Source organism: Anas acuta, chromosome 1, assembly GCF_963932015.1.
Source record: "Anas acuta chromosome 1, bAnaAcu1.1, whole genome shotgun sequence".
NCBI lineage: Eukaryota > Metazoa > Chordata > Aves > Anseriformes > Anatidae > Anas > Anas acuta.
This window is the reverse complement of record NC_088979.1, coordinates 190,123,635-190,145,456: the sequence shown is the minus strand read 5'-3', so window position 1 is coordinate 190,145,456 and position 21,822 is coordinate 190,123,635. Positions and strand designations below refer to the sequence as shown.

Here is a 21,822-nt window from a genome sequence, read left to right as displayed (position 1 = left end):
CTTTAAATTAGCCCAGTTCTGACTGTAAGTTTTATTTTCTAACTGATAATAATTCATTACCAACAATTATTGTGCAATATTCATTCAGCCATAACTTCATTGGTTTTGTTCTAAAAACGGACCCAACTATACCTGCATTCAGCTGTACCCACTTCCAAACAGTATGAATTAGTGTGAATTTCATGCAAGCTACCCCTTGTTTCCTTCAAGAACAGAAATCCTTCATCTTATTCAGACATAAACTTAACAGTTATGTACATGAAGGTTTTGTTTTTTAAATCCTATATGTCCCAAATTTACCACTTTAAAAATATTCTTGAAGGAGTAAGCTTTTCTGAAAAGAAGTGAACCCAAAAAACCTGAGAAGGAACTTTTTTTCCCCTCTTTTGTACCAATTCTTCCTTTCTCTGAGTAACTGTGTTCAGTATTCTGAGCATTAGAAGGAGGAGAAAGTGGGATCTCTAAGATTAATGGCATAATATGATTTAACTGATGACTTACCTTCCAATAAAACATTCTTAAATGAATTTAAAATACTATTCATTTATTTAAAAAGAAGAAAAAAGATGTAATGACCACTGCACATGAATATGCTTGTCATTACTCACGTCCTTATCTGAAATAATCGTTTAAGAAAAGCTTGCAGCCTTGAAAGGTTTCTCGACAATATGGCTTTACTTTTAAAAACTAAATAAAACCTCAAGTACTACATACTTAGTGTTAAAAGCTCATTCACTAGAAATACAGATGCAATGAAGCAGTACTTCATAACAAAGAGAAAATACAGCCTAGGAATTAGGGCAAGAGATTAAGTCAGGTTTTAAAGGTTATGTCGATCAGCCAATGATTGGCTGTAGGAACGTACGCCAGTTCATTTGTACATTTACTGTTCTTCATCTTGCATTAAATAAGGAAAAGAAAAAGGACTTGTACAGTGTTAGAGTGCACTCTGAGGTCTGCAGAAGAAATTCTGCATGAAGCAGGGTGTAAGAATATGTGCAATACTATATGCATGCAGGATTCATAAGAAAACAAAAGCATACATGATCTGTGCCACAAAGACGACAGATTTAACACAAACAAGACAAAATAAAGATTAACTGGTGGCGGAACACTGTATGTCCTACAGATACAGGAGAGGATTTTAGGAGGGATATGAAGGTGTGCCGTGGGTGCTTGACAGACAAAAGACTAAAACAGAATGCAAAAAATAGTCAGCAACACTGGAGGAAAAAGGGCAAATACATGCCATAGTATTGTACAATAAGAAGCCCACTACATGCTTAAAAGTGATCTCATCAGAGTGAGTCATTAGTTCAATTACACTTCACACCACTCAGCCTAAGGCAAGCACAATTGTACAGGACTCTAAAAATGCTAATTCCAGCAAATACATTGTGGAAGCTCAAGCAACATCCACCAGTTTCCACATAGCCTCTATCCCTAAAGCATTGGCTGATAGCTGTGTTCTATCTTCAAACGCACTCCCATCCGATTTCACACTGTAAAATGAGGTTAGCCCATGCTAAAAATACAAAAAGAGGAGGACAGTGCCAGCACCTATTGCAATATTCAAGAGCCACACCTTAACAAACTAGTGAATCACACACTAGGGAAATAGAAAGGCAAGTAGATCACAAATACCTAGTTTCAAGATGGATGGCAACAATTTTTATGGGTTGCAAGACGCTGCTACTTGGTCACAAGTTCTGTTTGCTTCATTAGTCCCAGGGAATAAGAATCACTACAATGATTTATAAGCATATTAGATTAAAAATGTATACATCCAGATACATACTAGATCAGTAGAACTCTTCCTCTGTCATTACATAAATACACACATGCACATTATACATAATTATTTCACATCAGTACGCATTGTGAAAGTAGAATTCAGTATGACGGAGGGATTTTTCTAAGTGTATTTTTGAACCGAACAGACAGACACTATGCAGACACTATGTCCCACCGTGCACATGCTTCAACATCTCCTCTTTTCTCTTTTTTTTTTTTTAAATTTATAAGAAATACTATACTCAATACGATACATAATTTACCTGGGCATTAGAAAGCATTTTTCTGCTCCATTAACCATTATGTACATCACACTGCAAAACACACAATAGTTCCTTCTGAACATCAATGTATGTGCTAGGCATCAGGACTCTTTGATAGCTGAATATTTTAGACACGTTTGTTTCCTCTGCAGAAAAGTGTTTTAGTCACCAACTGCCATTAAAGTCTTTTAAAAGAAAAGAATGCAGCATTTTTTTAGCAAAGTTTCACTGTAGTATTAAAAGGTACAGAATGCACTAACTTACCATTCCCTTCCCCACTGTTCAAACAAAACACCTCAACCATACAGCTAAGGACAATCAGCTTCAGTCTTAAAACCTTCCAGCTTTACGACAGCCAAATCCCACTCCCACTTCACACATACTGCTGTGATATCACTGAATTCATTCGTCTTACACCCAAAGGAGAGAAGAATCTGACTCCGTAATTACCTTCTCCTTTTCCTAATTCAGAGAGAACAATCCTGCAATTCAAAATGCAAAATTAAACTTGGGGGTTGGGTTTTGTTTTGCTGGGCACTTATGTGGAGAAAAAAAAAAAAAGAGAGATACGCAATAACTGACTAATAGGAAAATTAGAATTGACTCATACCCTGTACCCAATGACTGTTAAAGAAGAAGGATGTGAAGTAGAGAAGCTGTGGCTGCCCCATCCCTGGAGGTGCCCAAGGCCAGGCTGGATGGGGCTTTGGGCAACCTGGGCTGGTGGGAGGTGTCCCTGCCCATGGCAGGGGGTGGGACTGGGTGGCATTTAAGTTTGGGTTCCAGCCCAAGCTGCTCCATGATAAGAGAAAGCCAGAACAACCAATCTTTGAATCATCAAGTGTGGTAAGTGGTCCTGACAAAAATTGCTAGGAGCAGGGAAGAGAAACACATGATTAGCAACTCCAGACAAAGTTTTTGATTTAATGTATTATATGTGGAGGAACAGGTAAACTGAGAGTGTGCATTATTCTACTGCCTCTTTTACCAGAGATCTAGTTTATGTTTTACTGAGCGCAGAGTGCATAAAGAGTATGGGCATTCCAAGAACAGACCTGAAAGGAAAATGTTAGATGTCTGTTCCCAGTGATAGATCTTAAATAAAAAAATGCTTGAATTTTATCTCAAATTGGGATTTAGTTAGATAACTTTAGTTTGTCTCAATGCTTCAGAAGTGTTTCATAACCACGGTGTGTTTTCAATTACTGCTTCTTTATCTTAATTTACTTTTGTAGAGTATTAAATTGAAGGAGGCATGTCATTAGACATTTTTATGTTATTTGAAAAAAAATGCAACTTCAGTGATTATTATAAATAGAGTCAGGGTGGAAGAAATATTTTCTCATGTATTTATTTTATGCATTTGGTATCATCATTTCCTATGTTATAAAGAAATTTTCACACAATAGAAAGAAATTCACTTAAAATGGAAAAAAAAAAAAGATTTACAGTAAAATATCTGTGGAAGGTATTCAACCTAAAATTATTAAAACATATTTTATTTTTATAGCTTGAACTAACCAGATCCTTTGAATATATGCGTTATTATGTCCTCATTCTGACTGCTGACACTCGGCAGGCAGGCGGGCAAGCTGACGGCACAATGCTGTTGGCAAACAGCACGCCCTTGTTTCCTTCTCAAGCTGGGTTTTGGAAATATACATTTGGTTTCTGTTATCTTGCTATGATCTCTAACTTCCTACCCTATCTTGCAACAGTTTAACTTGCTGCCGCATCTGATAAACAAATCAGTGTCACTGCTGAAACAACATTACTGCTGGAAAATCTGTCACTCTGGCTATGTCAGACTGTTATTAGCAGAGCAATATTAGTGCAGCTTTCCTTACAACTATACTGGGATCCCTCACAATCTGTTGTGAGATTTTACTTCATGTTAAACTCAATTAGTAACGGGGAAAAAGCACAATAACTGATGACAACCTACTGCTTTTTTGTATCGTGGTTTTCTTCCAAATCCTATTTCAAGATATTTTTCATAAATCCCTGTCACAAATAACCACAGAAGCGAGCAGAAGGGAAGTAGAAAAAAAAAAAGACAGCTTCCCACATCAGGAAATTATTTCAAGTATCAGTGCAACTTTGTGCATGGAGATGCATTTAACAGGCTGCTGACTGCAGGCATAAGAAAGGGGAAAGAAACATTATTTGAAGTGTATCATCATAAAAGAAGAGGAGAATGTGAGCAGTGCTGCTGGAAACTCCTTAACAGTAAGGAGAAAGATGTATTATTCTTGCTCTAGCAGCTAGTAAGTGAAACCTACCCTTCTATGAGAACTAACAAAACAAAACAAGTGAAAAGGATTTGTGGACAAAGAGGTCTTAACAAAAGGTAAGTGGTTCAGTAAGTGCAGCAGCAGCTTCCATGCACTAAATACCTAACCCAAAAAAAAAAACACTCACGGAAAACTAATTTTTGTGTTTTGTCAAAATATTGCACACCCACACATATATGTAATGCACTATAGCTAAATTAAGAAGATTTAGTGTATGTATTCGTTGCTACTGTGATTGGTAAGTAAAGTATTCCATGAAAGACTTCTTTTCAGATAGAACTGACTTTTCTGGAGTGTATTTGCATGTAACAAAAACAAGAGTGTTATTTGAATTATAAATTCATTTTCTGAACAGTTACCAAGCAAACGTCAAATGGTAAGAAATTTCCAAACAGTGTGAATCACTTCATTTCCTATATTGAAGCTGCAACAAACGATTAGGCTTAATAATTTTGACCACATGAGTCTTTATGCCCATAAATATCAAACTGAGCTTAAAAAAAAAAAAAAAAAAAACGCACATGATGACAAGTTAAAGGCATCTTTAAAAAGATTAATGCATTCAGAGGTTTCTGACAAATCCTGCCTCAGTTGCACAGCCTACAATGCAGAAATCCAGAAATGGTTTAAATCAAGTGCCATGGAAATGGGAAACTTCATTCAGTCACTGAGACTTTGCTATGCCACAGCTGTGTTTCATTTAAAAATCTCCAGTTTTTACTACATCTTTAGTTTGCAAGATAGGTCAGCTAAAAATTGGGGGAAAATTTTTGAATTATTTACAATCTGCCACAGAAACAGTGAGTTCCAACAATAATAGGATGTTCCTTCTCTTAACGAGGTTAGGTCTTCACATCTTTCCCTGAAGTGACATGAAGACCATGCTGTTCCTCAGCTGCAGAGGGGCCACGCTGAAGGTAACACTACAGGTAACCAGATTTGGTGCCTCTGGGCAATGAAGGTTGGCCCTGAATGGTGAACAAATAAAAAGACCATACTAATTTACTTTTCAAACCATAACAGAGTCCATTAAATATTTGATGAAACTATTTTAAGATTACGAGCATGAGGCAGGAAACAAGGTAAAACTACTCATGTGGAAACAGCTGTTTTCAAAGCTGCTTCCTATGTTCAAGGATTAAATCTTGCTCCACTCATTACCTTCTATTACATATAGCAACACCTTCACTGATCCTTAAGGCAAGGCAGGAATGACACTTAGAAGAATAATGGCTCCCATCCAGCACCTGAACACAGATCAGACTTCAGTCCTCTTTCATAGCTACTTGGTTAGTTGGTTTGTTGGGTTTCCGTTTGTTTGTTTTGGGTGTTGTTTTTTTTTTTAACCTGAACTTGCTCACACATTATATATCAACAGCTATATATCAACATTGTTACTGTGTTTAGGATTTTAATAACCAGTATTTGCTTTTACTTGAGGAATTACAACAAACCTGTGTACACATTCCCATTTTTCAATTATTATATACTTCTGAATTTGCCAGGCCTCATTTTCCAGTCCTTAGCTCTTGTCATTTCTTTCTCTGCTAATCAACAAGCCCTTCTGTGACCCTTTATTTTCTCCCCATGAATGCACCTCTACAGTCTTAATCTTCAAGAAAAAGAGGCCATTTAATCTCCCACTGTGACATGTATAATTGCATTTATTCACAGGTCTCCACAAAACTATGTGTTTTTTTTCTGCATAGCACAATTCCCCATACCAGTTGCTGAAGTACAGATTTGCCTGCTACAGCTGCATGAATGCTAGGACAGAAACAACATCAGAAAAGCAACCTCAGCACGGATGCAGTCCTATTCCAGTATTTTACCTAAGTTTAGTAGAGTATTTTCATATTTTTAAAAACAAATCATGAGGGTTTGGTTTTGTTTTAATAGACGTGTGTATATGAGTTGAATATATAAAATGCCCTGCCCATCCACACCTGCTTTTCCTCCAGTAATCTGCCATAATCTGAGGTTCACACCCAGTGCACACTATAACTACCTTACCTCTGCTCCTCTTTTCCAGATCTCCTAATAACAAATTTATCTGCCAAGAATGTACAGCAACTGTGAAGTGAGGAAAAGTTGGCTTATTTAAATACTTAGGGGAACAATACCTTAAGTGATTTAAATCATCTAAATTACAGATATTACACATGAAATGAATATATAATGTGCCTACAGAATTTCTTTAATCAACTAAGCAATCAAATACTACAAATTTGTCTGAGCATACATATTTTCCATTAAAAAAATATTTGACTATCATTCATTCAACTTCGTACTCTTGAAATCTCCTTTAAAATGAATTCAACTCCTCTACTATTTTTCTGTAACAGCTGTGTGTCTAACTGACTGATTTTAACAGAAATCCTCATTTCCCTTTCTGAATGCTGGACTTTGCCCTTCCCCATTCAACAAGAAGTTATAAACAAATGGCTCCAGGAAATTAGTACATTTGTCTAACATCCTCCTTACTTATTGCTGGAATACGAGGTATCTTTAATTTATAGATGAACAAATTACCCTGCCTCTCTCCAAAAGTAAAGCAAGAGCATTTACTGAAAAATAAAATTCTAATATTCTGCCTCCTCCTATTCTCAATCATTATGAACATTCTGGATGCCTGTATAATGGTAAGATTATTCTGTGATAGGTATCTTTCTGGTTCTTGCCAGCCGTGGATATTCCTACAATATTTTAAACTTGTATCTATCCACATCATGCATATCATTATGTTTACATCTTCCTTTCCAGTTACAACTGTTGTCCTTGCTTTGTCGCTACATTAGAAGAGGCCTGTAGCCAGCACTACCCTCTTTCTTGATCGCCAAAAAAAAACCACCAGTATTTCACAGTCTAGTAAGTCTTGTCAATAAGCTTTCAATTTTCAAGTTTGTCTAAATACATTTGTCAAAAATATTGACCAGATCAACTGCATTAGAAAATTAACTCTTTTCAGAATTGAAACATGAAACACTGGATCTATTCTCAGTTTGTCCTCTGTGGCACAACTACTGATCTTCTGGCAACAACTGGCTCCCAAATCCAGTAAGTTTATTTATAATAAGAGAATGCAGAATAACATTTTCCTTGTTGATTGTAATAATTCCTGTTTAGAAATTAGTGATGTTTTATTACAGGCCATAGGAAACGCTTAGTCTGGGCTCCCAACACCATCATCTCTTCTTCCACACATCTCAGAAACATATCTAGAAAACAATTATTCATTTTTTTCTGGCTTAATTCAGTGGATTGTGAAACTAACACCTTTGGGATTTTGTTATCTGTCTCTCTAATCTGTATGCATTTGCAGATGTAACATCTTATCGCGTTATCCTCAATGAAATTCTCCAGACAGGATTTTTGGCTAATAGCTACCACCGTTATTTGATTTTTCCAGACAAACCAAATGCACACTTCTTTTCCTTGGTCAAGTTACTTGTCCTTTTCATCCCTTTCCATCCTCTCTAACACTATTTCTGAATCCAACTGTTCAAAGGGAACAATCTGAGACACGATGTAATTTTTGAATTACATCGTGTAATGTTCTTCTTCGGTACAACCACCAGGTTATACAGTAATAAACTCTTCAGTCCCAGAAGAAAGAAAAAGATAAATATTATGAACTGCTTCTCAGTGTTATTTCCTTGACCACTAAGCAACAGATTTCACCATTTGCCATACATAAACAAAAGGAAGTGCACATCCTCTCTGCTATCCTCAGCCAAACTCCCCTAGAAAAAAATACGTAGGTGAATCTTCTCCATGCCATCCCAAGGGGAAGTGAATAGCTATCGAATTTGAACCACTGAGTTTGATCAGCTTAGAGATGATTCCTCTGGCTCTGGGAGAATTAGCCTGCGGCATACTCAAAAATTTACAAGATGCAAAAAGATAATCTTCTAGAGATTCACAGCTATCCTCTGTATGTCTTCCCTTCTCTCAGCCAAAAATCATTCTTTTAAACTCTTTTCTCATAATTATAATAATTCCTGTCCAAAAAGAATATCCTCTTTGGCAGGCCATTAAATCTCCCCCTCCTTCCTAAATTCTTACCCACTATCACTCCTTTCCTGCTGGGATCCTTTGTTGGAAGCAAATAAATCAAAACCTGCCAGGCCCCAGATTTTACTTTGTATCTGTTTCAGCCTAAGGCAGGTACAAATGTATAGCCCTACAACCAGAACTTCTGTATATAGATCATGACAGAGTTTCATAAGTCACTCATTATGGCAAACTTGAAGGATGTTTATGATCATTTAGAGGAAACTAGACACCAAATAAACCCACTGTTACATTTGGTTTTATTTTCAAGAACTGCATGCAGAAAGGAAAGTGAAATTTCAAGAGAAACCAAGAAAAAAAAAAAGTGACACAGCAATGAAACAGCAATGAAACTACCATAACAGAAACCAAACTTTTAGAAATTTGAGGTAGTCTAAATTCAAGCCCTATTTAAGGCTTATGATGAAAAATACAAATCCAATAGGATTTTTTTTTCTTGCATCAATTCAGACTTAGCCTTTTCTCTCATATGCCTAAAATTACTTACTAAAATTACTTCTTGAAAATGGTTAGAAAAAGAATGCATGCCAGAGATAAGGTAAAACACAGCAACTATTTAGATAAAATGATTTGTCTAAAAAGATTTCGAAGCTAGGAATGTTAACCACAGCAAAACACAATTTGATGGTAAAAACTGCATATTTTTTCTGTCTTGTTCAAAGAGAATGAAGAAGTCTTATGCTATTAGGCTCCTATTAATGAAAAAATATACTGTTTTCCATGTCATTTTGGTAAATCCATAGTAATTCAGTATCTTAAAGCAAATAGATTGAATTAATGAACTCGATGCATACTATCAAGATTTTTCTTCCTTCGTTTCAAAAGCCAACAAGAACAAATATCAGCAGAAGCTCCTTACCTTTGCATAAACGGTAAAGATGGCATAAAATGAAATAAGATGCCATAGAACAAGATCGTTATGTTCACAAGTGAAACAGAGAAAGAAATAAGCGGGTGGTATATCAACTACAGAAGGAGGACTGGCTTCTCGTTACACAAAATTTGGTTGTAAAACATAATTCATGAAACAATATGATTCCGCAGAAGCTTGAGTAGCTCTTCCTTTAATTTACAATGAATCAAATGGTGACTTTGGCAAACATGAAGCCAGGAACACCACTAAGAAAATAACAAGATCTTCCTAGTAAACAAAAGGAAGTTTTGTTAACAATAACTGCCCATAGCTATACGTGGCACTCCTTTCAATGAAAAGCCAGATCAATTAATAAAATCATAAACTTTCTTAAGATAGTAAATTGAAGCATTACAAATATGCTTTTTTCTTTATCAATGTATAAAATAGCCTCTTCAACCACCTCTGTTGTATGACTGTAAATTGAACGTTTCTATCAAGGTTCTGACATTAAAAATAAAGAATTATTTTGCAATATATTGGACAATGCCAGCGTGACAGTATCCATAAGAAACAGTATCTGGTGTGCATATATGTGTGCATACATATATATACAGTCACAGAGTAATTATATACTTTATACTAAATGTATAGTCTAAGAGCATATATAGTGTATACACAAACACACTATATATGCTCTCTATATATGCTCTCTATATACACTATATATGCTCTCTATATACACTACATATGCTCTCAGACTATATATTTAGTATATAATTAGTCTGTGATTAAATGCACTATTAACAATATACAGTTAATCAACAATATAACTAGAGCAACAGACCATCATTTTCACATTTTTACCGGAGATGCTATGGAAAAGCAGTTAAGACAGCATACTCTGTACATATTCCCATGTGTGGTACTGGCTCTTTATACTCATATTTATGATGAACATCTCCTTTTTTTTTTTTTTTTAATTCTTCATAAAGTTTGATTTTTATATAAAAGTTTTTTGTTGTTGTTTTGTTTTTGTTTTCCAAAAGCAAGTGCTCAGCTTCTAAACAGTTTTTAAGGTTTTAATATTATTTTTGTGTCTGCTTGACCTTCCCAACAGATAGCTTTTTTTTAGCCTGGAATACTACAAATACGACTTTATAAAGACACTTCTTGCAAAATCCTCCATCTTATGATAAGAAAGCCCCAGGCAAAAAACACCCTCAGGGACAAAACGACAAAAAAAGGGACAACGTGAAATTGAAGGACATGGAGATCACACTAAATTACAGAAAGGAATAGTATACTCAAGCCCAGGCAATTTCAGCAAAGGTCTGGCAGTATTTCTACTAACATCACCAGGGATGGAAAAAAAATGTTTTAGCAAGATTGTTGCACTTACAGTGGATGCAGATACACCACCTAAAGCAGCAGCATTCAAAAATAATGCAGATGGCTCCGAGCCAGTAATAAAGTTCAGTCACTCTCAGCAGGACTAATTACCCCAGGCTAAGCATCATGCTAGCATGGCTGTGTAATTTCTATTAATCAAATCAGTTCAGCTACCCCTACAGAACAGTGCATTACGCTACAGACATGCTATACTGGATAGAGGACACTAGGTCCTGCACAAGGCAGTACGTTTTAACGCATCTAAATCCTTGAGCAAAAGTGCCATGAAAGCAACTTTTCCCTCCAGATCGATGTGCTGATTCTTATGAGAAACTGTGCACGGCGATAATAATACCAACAAATGTCTGCCCTGTGGAAAGGGCTCACTGACGTAATATTAACCAATCCTTCCTCACTTTAATTGGAATTTTGTTCAACCCAAGATCTGGCTCTGCAACCATGCACTCTAATTTTTTGCTTGGAATAGAGAAAAATTAAGTTAATCTCGGAATATGTAAGGGAAGAAGAAGGCAGTGAAAGATAGATACCATGGTATCTGTGGCAGGTGTTTAGCCAGCTTACCACTGCAAGGTTTGCAACAGTCGAGTACAGATGCATGATGTATTTAATGTTACCTCAAAAAATGCTGCAGTCAAAATGAAATCATTTTTGTACAACAGTATTTATTTAACCTGAAGGACAAGTATCCCAATCAGCCAACCTACAATCACTTCAGAGTAAGTCTCCTTCATGTTCTAGTCAGATTATTTATGTTTTGATATTAGAGTCATAGAAACACAAGGTTGGAAAGGGCCTACAAGATCACCTAGTCTAACCATCCTCATATCATCAGTACTAAGCTATTAAATCATATCTCGTAGCACCTCATCCAGGCACCTCCTGAACACCACGAGGGACGGTGACTCCACCACCTCCCCGGGCAGGCCGTTACAATGCCTGACCACTCTTTGAGAGAAAAAGTTTTTCCTGTTATCTAATCTAAATCTCACCAGGTTCAACTTGTGGCCATTTCCTAGAGTCCTGTCTGGGAGAAGAGGCCGACACCGAGCTCCCCACAGCTTCCTTTCAGGTAGCTGCAGAGAGCAATAAGGTCTGCCCTGAGCCTCCTCTGCTCCAGTCACAATAACCCCAGTGCCCTCAGCTGCTCCTCACAGGACTTGTGCTCCAGGCCCCTCACCAGTTTTGTTGCTCTTCTCTGGACACCCTCCAGGGCCTCGATGTCCCTCTTGTACTGAGGGGCCCAAAGCTGAACACAGCACTTGAGGTGCGGCCTCACCAGAGCAGAGCCCAGGGGGACGATCACCTCCCTGCTCCTGCTGGCCTCACTATTTCTAATACAGGCCAGGATGCCACCGGCCTTCTTGGCCACCTGGGCACACTGCTGGCTCATGTTCAGCCGAGCATCGATCAACACTCCCAGGTGCTTTTCCTCTTCACAGTCTTCTAGCCACTCTGCCCCAAGCCTATAGCGTTGCATGGATTATTGTGGCTGAAGTGCAGGACCCGGCACTTGGCCTTATGGAAACTCATCGCATTCACCTCAGCCCAGCAGTCCAGCCTGTCCAGATCCCTCTGACTGGCCACCCTTCCCTCAGGCAGATCAACACTACCTCCCAGCTTGGTGTCATGTTAAATTAACAAAACACCCTGTGGAAACAATATGCAGAGTGAATTACAACTTGCAACAGATATGGATAATTGGTATAAAACAAGTATGAACCCTTACTATTAAAATGAGTTAAGTTTTCAGTTAATTAGAGCTGTTGTCTCCTGAATACTGACTAGTGCTACTTAGTATTTTGATGAATACTGTGCATCATCATTCTCAGCTATTAAAAACCCAAAGGGTAAATTACCATCTTTCTTAAAAACAATAGGATCTCTGAGAGATGGATATCTTGCCTTCTGTCTTGGCAAAGGAAAAAAAAGTACAGATATGGCATTTACATTCACACAGTCAGTACCACCTTCCCTCTTGTGCTCACTGCACTCTCCAGGGAATTTTGACAGAACAGCTTTGGAGGGTCACTTTAGCAGCACTCAGTAACATGACGAGCTGTGTGAAGTTCACTTGACTGTCAGTTACACAGTGAGTAACCAGAACAGAAGTAATTGTGCCAGAGGGGTGAGCTGAAGGTCTTTGAGGAGATTTATCCACTATTTCATCTGAAGGACTGATAAGAAGAAGATGAACTAATGTGACAGCCTGAATTTTTCAATTGCGCTGTCCCAAAATTTCGGGAGGTAACTGGGCAGTGTCTAACAAACCAACTCACGGGAAGCAAACTGAACATCAAGCAGTTCAATTAACCAAAACTTCACTATAATACAACCTCTATTAACAGAGGAGGGGACGAGAGGGGAGGGAAAAGGAGGAGTAGCACCTCCGAGATGGCAGCAGGTCAGCTTACTCCTGCTGCTTTCAAAGCAAAAGCACCTCTATCTAAAGTATTGCTGACACGTCTGTCTAAACTGCTTTTAGAAAACCTCCAAATACTGCTTCTGCCCGTAATGATAATTTTGGGGCAGCTATGAAAACATCTCCCAGCATTTCAGATAAAAATGTTCTGTTTCATTTTAGGCCCATTACTTACTGTTTTGATCACAGGGGATGTGGAGAGCTATTTACTCCCTTCCCACCTGGAAAAACTCTGGTTTATCCGAAGAATGTTACTGTGCCTCTCAAACCCCTCTTCTCCAAACCAAAAAGCCATGCACTTTCAGTTGCTCCACCCGCTGCCCATCCTCAAGACCTTCAGCCATCGCTATTGCTGTAATAAGGATTTTCTCCAATTAATTAACCTATGCCTTCCTTGAATGAGGTGCTTTAGAGGAGGCTTGATTCTCCAGCTGAAGCACGAACAAAAGGTTTCAAGTGCCTTGCACAAAACACCCTCCCTTATAAAGATCAGTATGAATTTTCATTGCCAGCAATGTCACACTGTTACAAAACAAATGAACAACTGGCTTGCACTCAATTTGTGAAGAACTATCAAGCCTTCATCTAAGCACAGGTCTCCCTGCAGAACTACTACCTACACAGTCATTTCTCAAATTTCTGCTGTTAATTACAAGTATTTATTGCTAGGACTTTGCACTTGTCTGGAAGAGAAATGAAAGCAATTCAACTAAGACATATCTCCAATTTGCTAAGAATATTCTTCATTCTAATCCTGTTTCCCAGCATACTTTCCATTCTTCTCTGCTTGATTAGTACTTGTAAATTTAATAAGGATATACCATATTACATCACTCAACTCATTAATGAAAACACGAGAACACATTTCAACAAAACCCCACTTGATGTATGTTCACTTGTGCAACAGTGAACAGCTGCTGATGACTTTTCAGGTACAGTTTTCTCAAAACTTTTGCTTCTACTGCACAACATTTTCATCTGCATTATATTGCTGACCTTGCTAGTATGATGCAGTGTCAAGAGCCCCATTTAAATCAAACTACAAGGCAGTCATTGATTTCTCTAGTCTGAAGACGTGCTATGCTGCCAAGGAAGAAAATGCAGTCATTTAAACAAGATTCACGTGGTTTAGTATTTAACATCATTTTTATATTCTAGACTCCTACATTTTATTTGTTCTAGAGTTCCTTTGCTTATAGAACTTAAGTTCGAGTTGTCTATGTAAAATAGGAGCCAGTGAGTTGTATTTTCAATAAGGCAAACATTCCAGTCTTTTGGATTCTCATCTCTCTCTCCCAGGAGTTCTCCAAGATAACCACTAAGAATAATGAGATTACTCTGAAAAGCAGTTGGGATACATTAGGATGGACATACATAATATATTTTATATTTGCATTTAAAATATCTATATACACACATAAATATACATGCACACAAAGGACTATATATGCACAAACCCTCCTTTCTGCAGAATAGGCCCATGTTTAAACAGCTATACAGAAGAAAAAAAAATAGACTTATGTTTAACATACTTGGAAAGTTTTTACTGTGTTTAATGACATGGGCATTTTCAAAGGTATGGAGAATAGCGACTGTGTGCCATTATACAATGATGTTCTACAAGAACAAAATCTGAAATGAATTTTCACAGAGAAATTTCATTTTTCCCTCAATCAAGCATTACTTTGTGTTACTGTATGACACAAACTGGGTGTCAAGAGCCGTAAGACTATAGATAGCTTCACAATCTACAGTGGTGCTCCCTCTCAGTGGAAACTCCAGTTTATCGCATGGAGCAGGAATACTAAAAAAACACACAAACATAGAAACTTCAATACTTGGTAAGACAAGATCCTACCAATGCAGCACTCGTCAAGGCAACAGAAGAGGTCATTTTCCCCCTCCCATTTCCTTTAATTTTGATTCTAACAAACTTGCCAGCTGTACCCAGGCTTTTTCTTGTTTAAATACCATGACACATCTGGTTTACCTCGGAAAGGTACTTTTTTCTATCCTTCACAGGGGAATGTTTCAGGCCCAAGATCAAAATCACATTTCTACAGATGTCACTAGTTTCATGATGCACTTCAGAAGACAGTTACTACTACATCCCTTACGCCAGCTACAAAAAAAAAGCTTTCCAGACATAGCCAAAGGACTTCCTTCAAACTATTTCACCCAATAACACGTATATCCTAACGTCAGTTTTCTCTATCCAGCCTACACTTCTTTACAGAAGTGAGTTCTATTTCTTTTTATTTCCCTCAAGTCTTCTGTTGTTATTAAGACTAAATAACTGCTACGTGCAAGCTTTGCTAGCCTCCTAGAAAAATCATGATACTTATCTAAGACTTCCTCCATTTTAGCTAGACCTTCATATCTGTCAATATTTTGCCTTCTTTGTACAATTATGTACCTTTAAATTGAGGTCAGAGTCTTACCTTCCCCCATCTTCTCCTCTCCTAAAATACTTGGAAGACAGTATTTCCCAGAGTAACTTCTATATTGAAGACACCCAATTAAGTATTTCAATATCCCTTCCCCTTCATTTCATGGCCGCATAGCTTAGTCACAGACTTACTCTGAGTTTACCGGAGAGCAAAATTATGGCTGCTGCGAAAGTATGTCTCCAAGTTTTACATGCTCACAAGGTCATTGAAGCAAATAAATTCACTTGCTGTAAAATAAATTATAATGCAGGCATACACAGAGACTAGGGGTTTATTATAATTAGAAGTCTAAGCATTTGTATGAATAATGATGACATCAAGTTATAGTTATTGAACAAACAAAAGACATAAATCCTTTATTGTCCATAGCTAGCTCTGTAAATGATAAATGGAATTAACGACTTGTCCAGCTATTCACAGTGCAACTACTAATTTTTTCATATTCAACTGATCAGTTAATGACAACTAGTGACAGTAATTTCTGCATATGCACGTAGAAGACAGCGGATTTTTCAATACCTATAGAATTTCTTCTGTAAAAGAGAACTGTCTATAGCATACCATTTTCTTTTTCACATTCTATTGTTTAACCTTGCTTAGGAACATTTCTTTTTCACTTTATAAAACATCCGTATAAAAGCATCACAAACAAGAGTAGTCAGGGCATGTAATCCACTGTATTACCCACTGCGTGACACCTGAATGTGTCACGTGCTTTACCTACCCATATGCTGCATCAGATTCTGTAATATGAAGAAGAATAAACCAGAGAACCAGCTAATAGCTCGTTTAATGAACTATCACAGCTCTGCTTCTACTTTGATAGGGGACCCAAAGAAGTGTGTTAGGAGGTGGATGAGCTGCAGAAGGTTTATATATATGTATATACACACACACATGATTTAATCTCAAAAAATTATATATTAAATTCAGTTTTTCTTCTTACTGTGTTAAGTGGAAAGTTAATTTTAAGCAATGTAAAAATCTAACACAGAGGAATTTTAGGTCTACTTCAGCTTTAAGTAAAGATCTCAGTGAAAATATTACCAGTTGTTTTCAGAGTCAAGTTCCTAACATCACCGGCTGTTCTGCAGGCTACCAGCAACTTAACAAAATATCCAGGAAGAAAAAGCCCTTCTCAGTAAAAGCTGGTGTTTCTTACGTGCATATACCTAAACGGACACACACACAGGTTTCCTGCACACCATACATATACACAGAGTGTATCAGTATGTAAAAATAAATGTCCACTATCCCAAGAACCCACTAAGAATAACCTATAAGCATGTTATATTAGACTATAGAAAATGCAGAGCTTTCATAGAAAAATCATGCTGCTGATGATTTCACAAAGCAGAAATTATATTGCACTAGAAGCATGACAGAAAGGTAACAAACAACAGGAAGGTTTTTTTCCCTGAATAGCAGCCAAAGGGATATTCAGAAACATCTGGCTGAAAACACAGATTTTTAGTAATATTGGCTGTGATCCCCAGTTCAAAAGCAAGCCTTCATGATGCAGAGCTCCCTAACCAACACCAGGCTTTCATGCTGCCCATCTCTACCACCTACTTACTACCATCAGATGTTGCAGTACTTCCTAAACCCCCCCAGAGCTTTCACATCCCACCACCAAATAACCAGTGTCTGTTCTCCATGCCTCACACCCTCACGATGTTTACTTTCTGTTTAAAAGAAAAAGTAAACTTACTGTTTACTTTCCTCCCCTGTGAGCAGTCACCCCACTCCTAGCAAACCATCACCAAACAGGACAGACCCTGCTCTGACCTCTCTGCACTGCGGTGTTCCCATGCACCCAGGTGCTGGCCTTTGTGGCCATCTGGGAGGCAGGAAAACTTCAGAACAGGCAAGGTAGGAAAAACAGAGAAAAACAGAGAGCTGAAAGGTGAGGGAGGGATGCAGATAAAGAGGTAAGAGAGGAGAAAGGAAGAGACATCAGGAAAAGAAAGGAAGGGAGAAATGATAATAGACAAGGGATTTTACCTGGCTATAAACTGTCCAGAATTAAATTAAGGGCCACAAGCCCTTCTCCCATGCATTGTAGGATGAAACTCAAGAGTGCTTCCTAAGGGGACACATTTCCCTTTAACAATAATAATTACTCAGACTTTCACAAGCTTCAGGAAAAAAAAAAAAAAACAACAAGTATTTGAAAACAAGAAACTCAAAAAAATTGTGGCACTTTAACAAAAGAAAGTGGAAGGTCTCCTTTTAAATCGTAGAAGAAAGAGGAAGGAGGGTAATAAAAGGCTTTTTCTTTTTTTTAAAGAAATCCTAAAAACTACACAAGATAGCATAAATGTCTCATATTACCATTAAATTGTACTAATTATTTGAATAGGATCTAGCATTCAGATTAATCCCACAAGATTTGTAATTCAGGCAGTTAAAAGACAGCATTACTTACATATCCTCGTGATGAGAGGAGAGACCAAAACCAAGACACAGTAGCAAAAATATATACTAGCTTAGAACACTACAATTGATGCTCTGGTGCTTCAGCCAAACTGATAAACTAAATAAATATTTAAACTTCCCATTTGCAACATAGCATCTGCTAATTATAAGACTAAATCATTGTCTAATAATTTTTTGATTACCCAGTATAAAAGGAGCAGTAGTGACAAATACGCACAATAAACCTCAGGATGATTCTGAATGTTTGATAGTTCTGCCCTCCCACAACCTATTTTTGGAAGCTGAAATTTGACTACCAAATTAAACCAAAGGAGAAACAACTGGCAAGATACCATATACAACAGTGATGACTGATCTCCAAGACTAATGGGATGTTCTTCGCTGCTTCCTGCAGCACCGTGTGGAAGTACCCAAGCTAGCTGAAGAACGAAAAACAGTCCAGCAACGTAACACGAGTGTCACAAGAAGTATTTTATCACTCTTTCTACAAGCCAGTAAAATCCAGAGTAAATTAGTCACTGCTGCAGCAGAATGCTTCCAGTATCTAAATTAGCCTAGGTATCTGTGTATCGTATCACATATGGTTTTCATAAAGGTCAAAGGGCCAATAAATTTCTTTTAAGACACAAGCTGTCATTCAAATTATGCCTTATTGTACTGCAATGTCTTCCTAAAGCTAAATATACAATCTGTCGCCTCTGAAGGTATTTTATACAAACTGGAAAGGAAAAAAGACGCTGGTATGTAAGGAATAACGAGCGGCACTGGGAAGGGGGCAGTATGCTGACCAAGGATGGTGCCAGATCAGAGCCTGCCCTGAACAGAAGCCACCCTGCCTTGGGAGATAACAGAAGGACATCCTGTCCTGGGAGACAACAGCAGCCATGCTGCCCTGCAACAAAGAACCACCATTCTGAAGAAACGTTACGCGTATATGTTCAGAATTGTTTGGACTACAGCGGACAAAATGAAGATTGTACAAGTATAAGAACCCAGAGAAAGCTTTGAGCACAGCCCCTCCTTGGAAGCACCCAGCTTAAGCTGATATATGGGTACTATTAAATTCTCACTGTGTTAATAAAAAGGATGACTCTGAGCTGACTCCGGATGCCTGGGGACACCCATTCTCCATATGGGTCTCCCATAACAGAACAAACCAGTCAGAAATTAATTATCTGTAAAAATTGTTGCCCCAAAAAAAAACTCTCACAAAATTTTCATGATATTAAATACCTTTATCTAGAGAAGTCATATGAAAAAACTGAAGATGCTGAATGAAGGTACTAAATTCAGAACAGTTCTGTCCACACCATTTCACAACTCAAGTCAGGAAACAGAACCACAGTAAAAAGTTTTAGGGGATTCTTTGTTTCTGAAGCCAAACACTATCTGAAGTCGTATGAGTGCAAGTTAAAAATGCCTCTAGAAGTAACTAAGAAGGACTCACCAAGTTCATTGAGACTCTGGGCGGCTTTTGTTATCTCCCTGCTTCCTCCTTGCAGTTGTCCTTGAAGTCTCTTACTGAGATGCAAGATGCGTATTATCCTCCGCAGCAAGTCACAGGCAGCCTGCAGAGAAATCCTAGCATTAGAGGATATTATCAGCTCATTACGATCACATAATTTTAGGCCTCAAATATGGAAACATTTTAACTGAAAAGGAAATATGAATGTGAATAAAAACAAAGAACTTTAGAACACTGAAAAGGATTTTTTTCACAATTTAATGCAATGACAGATGACTTTCAACAGCTGGAAATTATATTTATTGGGCTACTGAGATTATACTGTTATTACTAGCAAAAAAAAAGTAAATTCAGGACCTTATGACAGAGACATATCCTATTTCTATCCAGAAGTGAGCTTTTTTATGTATTGAATTCCTTCTAAATAGTTCTCCCCTCTCTAAACATGAGTAAAATTAAGAAGTGGGCTTTGTCAATTAAATATTGATCCAAAATAAGCAAAATGGCAGCATTTACTACTGAGGACAATAAAACTTAAAGGCTTAAAAGTGTTGTTATAAATATTGACTCTTACAGTAAGAATGTATGTAAACATTCATTTTCATCAAAACTTTCCTAAGGCCAGTAATCTACATGCAGTCAACTCTTAGTTCATATTATTTCACAGGTTTATGAAAATACATCTTAAAATTAAGATGGATGCATATGCAAATTTTCAGGAAAAATATTTCCATGTTTTCATTAGTACCAATTCAGAACAAAGATATTGCTGACATCTGAATCAAACATAATAGTTTCACCATTTTTCACCCAACCCACGTTTTCAAACAGGTTTTCTCATTCTACGCAGTAAACAACAGAGACAAAGAGTTAGATCAAGTGCATGATGAATTTTTTAAGTCTTACAATGGAAGAGGGTTCTCATCACATAAGAGGAGTCCTAAAGATGCATCAAAGTTTTTAGAGATCAGTAACCACAGACCATATAACCAGAGACCATAGAACAAGCAGAGATAATAGAGTTCATCTAGGACTGGACTGAGTCTGTCAGGTTAGGAGGTATGTGCTACAGGAGAAGCAACATTCTGGAGTGGCTATCAAAACTACAATTCATAAGTGTGATTTAGAAGAAGGGACAGAAGTGTATGGATTTCAGTAGTCACTGGCATTACTTTGAAACTTGTCTCCAGCATCTGCAATCAGATTAACAAGAGGGGTAAGTAAGAAATTTGGAATGAGTAAGACAGTTGTTCAGAGTTATTTTCCCTTGTACTGACAATAAATCCTCCTGAAATGTTTATCTTATGGATACCAAGATGAAATTAAAATTACTTTAAAAAATATTCAGTACCTGACAGATTTTGAACCCTTTTTTTAGACTAAAGTTTAGGTCTTGAAAACTAATGTTAAGCTCGGCTATTTTCGTATATAAAAATAAGTCACTCCAACCAATATTCAGTGAACTGCATAACTTGCCAATCCCTACTGTACGCCAGCATAAAACAATGGAAATACATATATTAACATTTCATTCAACATCTAGGCATGACAAAAGAAGGAAAAATTACAAAAGCCCCACAGAGACAAAGCACCGAAAGCATACACACTCATTGCTTTCGGCTCTGTATCACACAGCATTAAGTGCGAGTTTCCTAGGCATTCTGAGATGACTTAACCACATGATTTCTATTATTAGTGAGAACCAAGTGGGGCTTATCCTGCTTTTGAGAGATTAACATATCAGTTTTTATTAATCCATTTCTTTAATTAGAAAAATCTTGATCCGCATATCACTTTCATATCTGTGAACTAAATTTCTGCAAGCCGGATCAAAAATAGCTTTTGATATTGTGCACTGTGCTTCACCAAATATGAGGGCACAGTATTACTACTTTGCCTTCAGATTTAATTATTTCCTAATCCAATTCTGTACCTCTGACTAACGTTTTTCCCTAGGAATTCAACTTCAGTTATCTTCTGACCATCTTGTACTTTACATGCCAAAGAATATTTCTCTTTCATTTGATTGTTGTTCGTTATCTCCCATACCAAGAAACAACCTTTTGAAAGGACTATTGAGCTGAATAAGAGCTAGGAAAAGCTATACTGAGATCCAACTTCTAACCCTGTGAATTAGGAGGGAGAGAAAATTCACACTGAAGATGCGCTCTTAACTTTACAGCCATCGCTACTGCATTGTGCCCTTGACAAACATTACATTTCACATAAGTATTTCCACTTACATGACTTGTGCAACTTCATAAAACTCTCAGTCACGATAAAAGAATGCAATATATGAGGACTGTGTAATGGAAATAAAAAAACGCATCTAGTAGCGGAGTTGTTCAGGGATGCTAG

The 21,822-nt window shown here is 37.4% G+C and overlaps 1 protein-coding gene across 2 annotated transcripts in view; it reads right to left on the bottom strand.

Moving 5' to 3' along the window:
- Nucleotides 1-21,822, bottom strand: part of COG5 (component of oligomeric golgi complex 5) — a 180,265-nt gene that overhangs the window by 150,279 nt on the left and 8,164 nt on the right. The window contains exon 6 of one of the 2 annotated variants that reach the window (XM_068669755.1): nucleotides 19,447-19,567. In XM_068669755.1, coding sequence (XP_068525856.1) covers nucleotides 19,447-19,567 — 121 coding nt within the window. Of the gene's footprint in view, nucleotides 1-19,446; nucleotides 19,568-21,822 lie in introns of those variants that run through there. The other variant, XM_068669756.1, reaches the window with a different exon arrangement.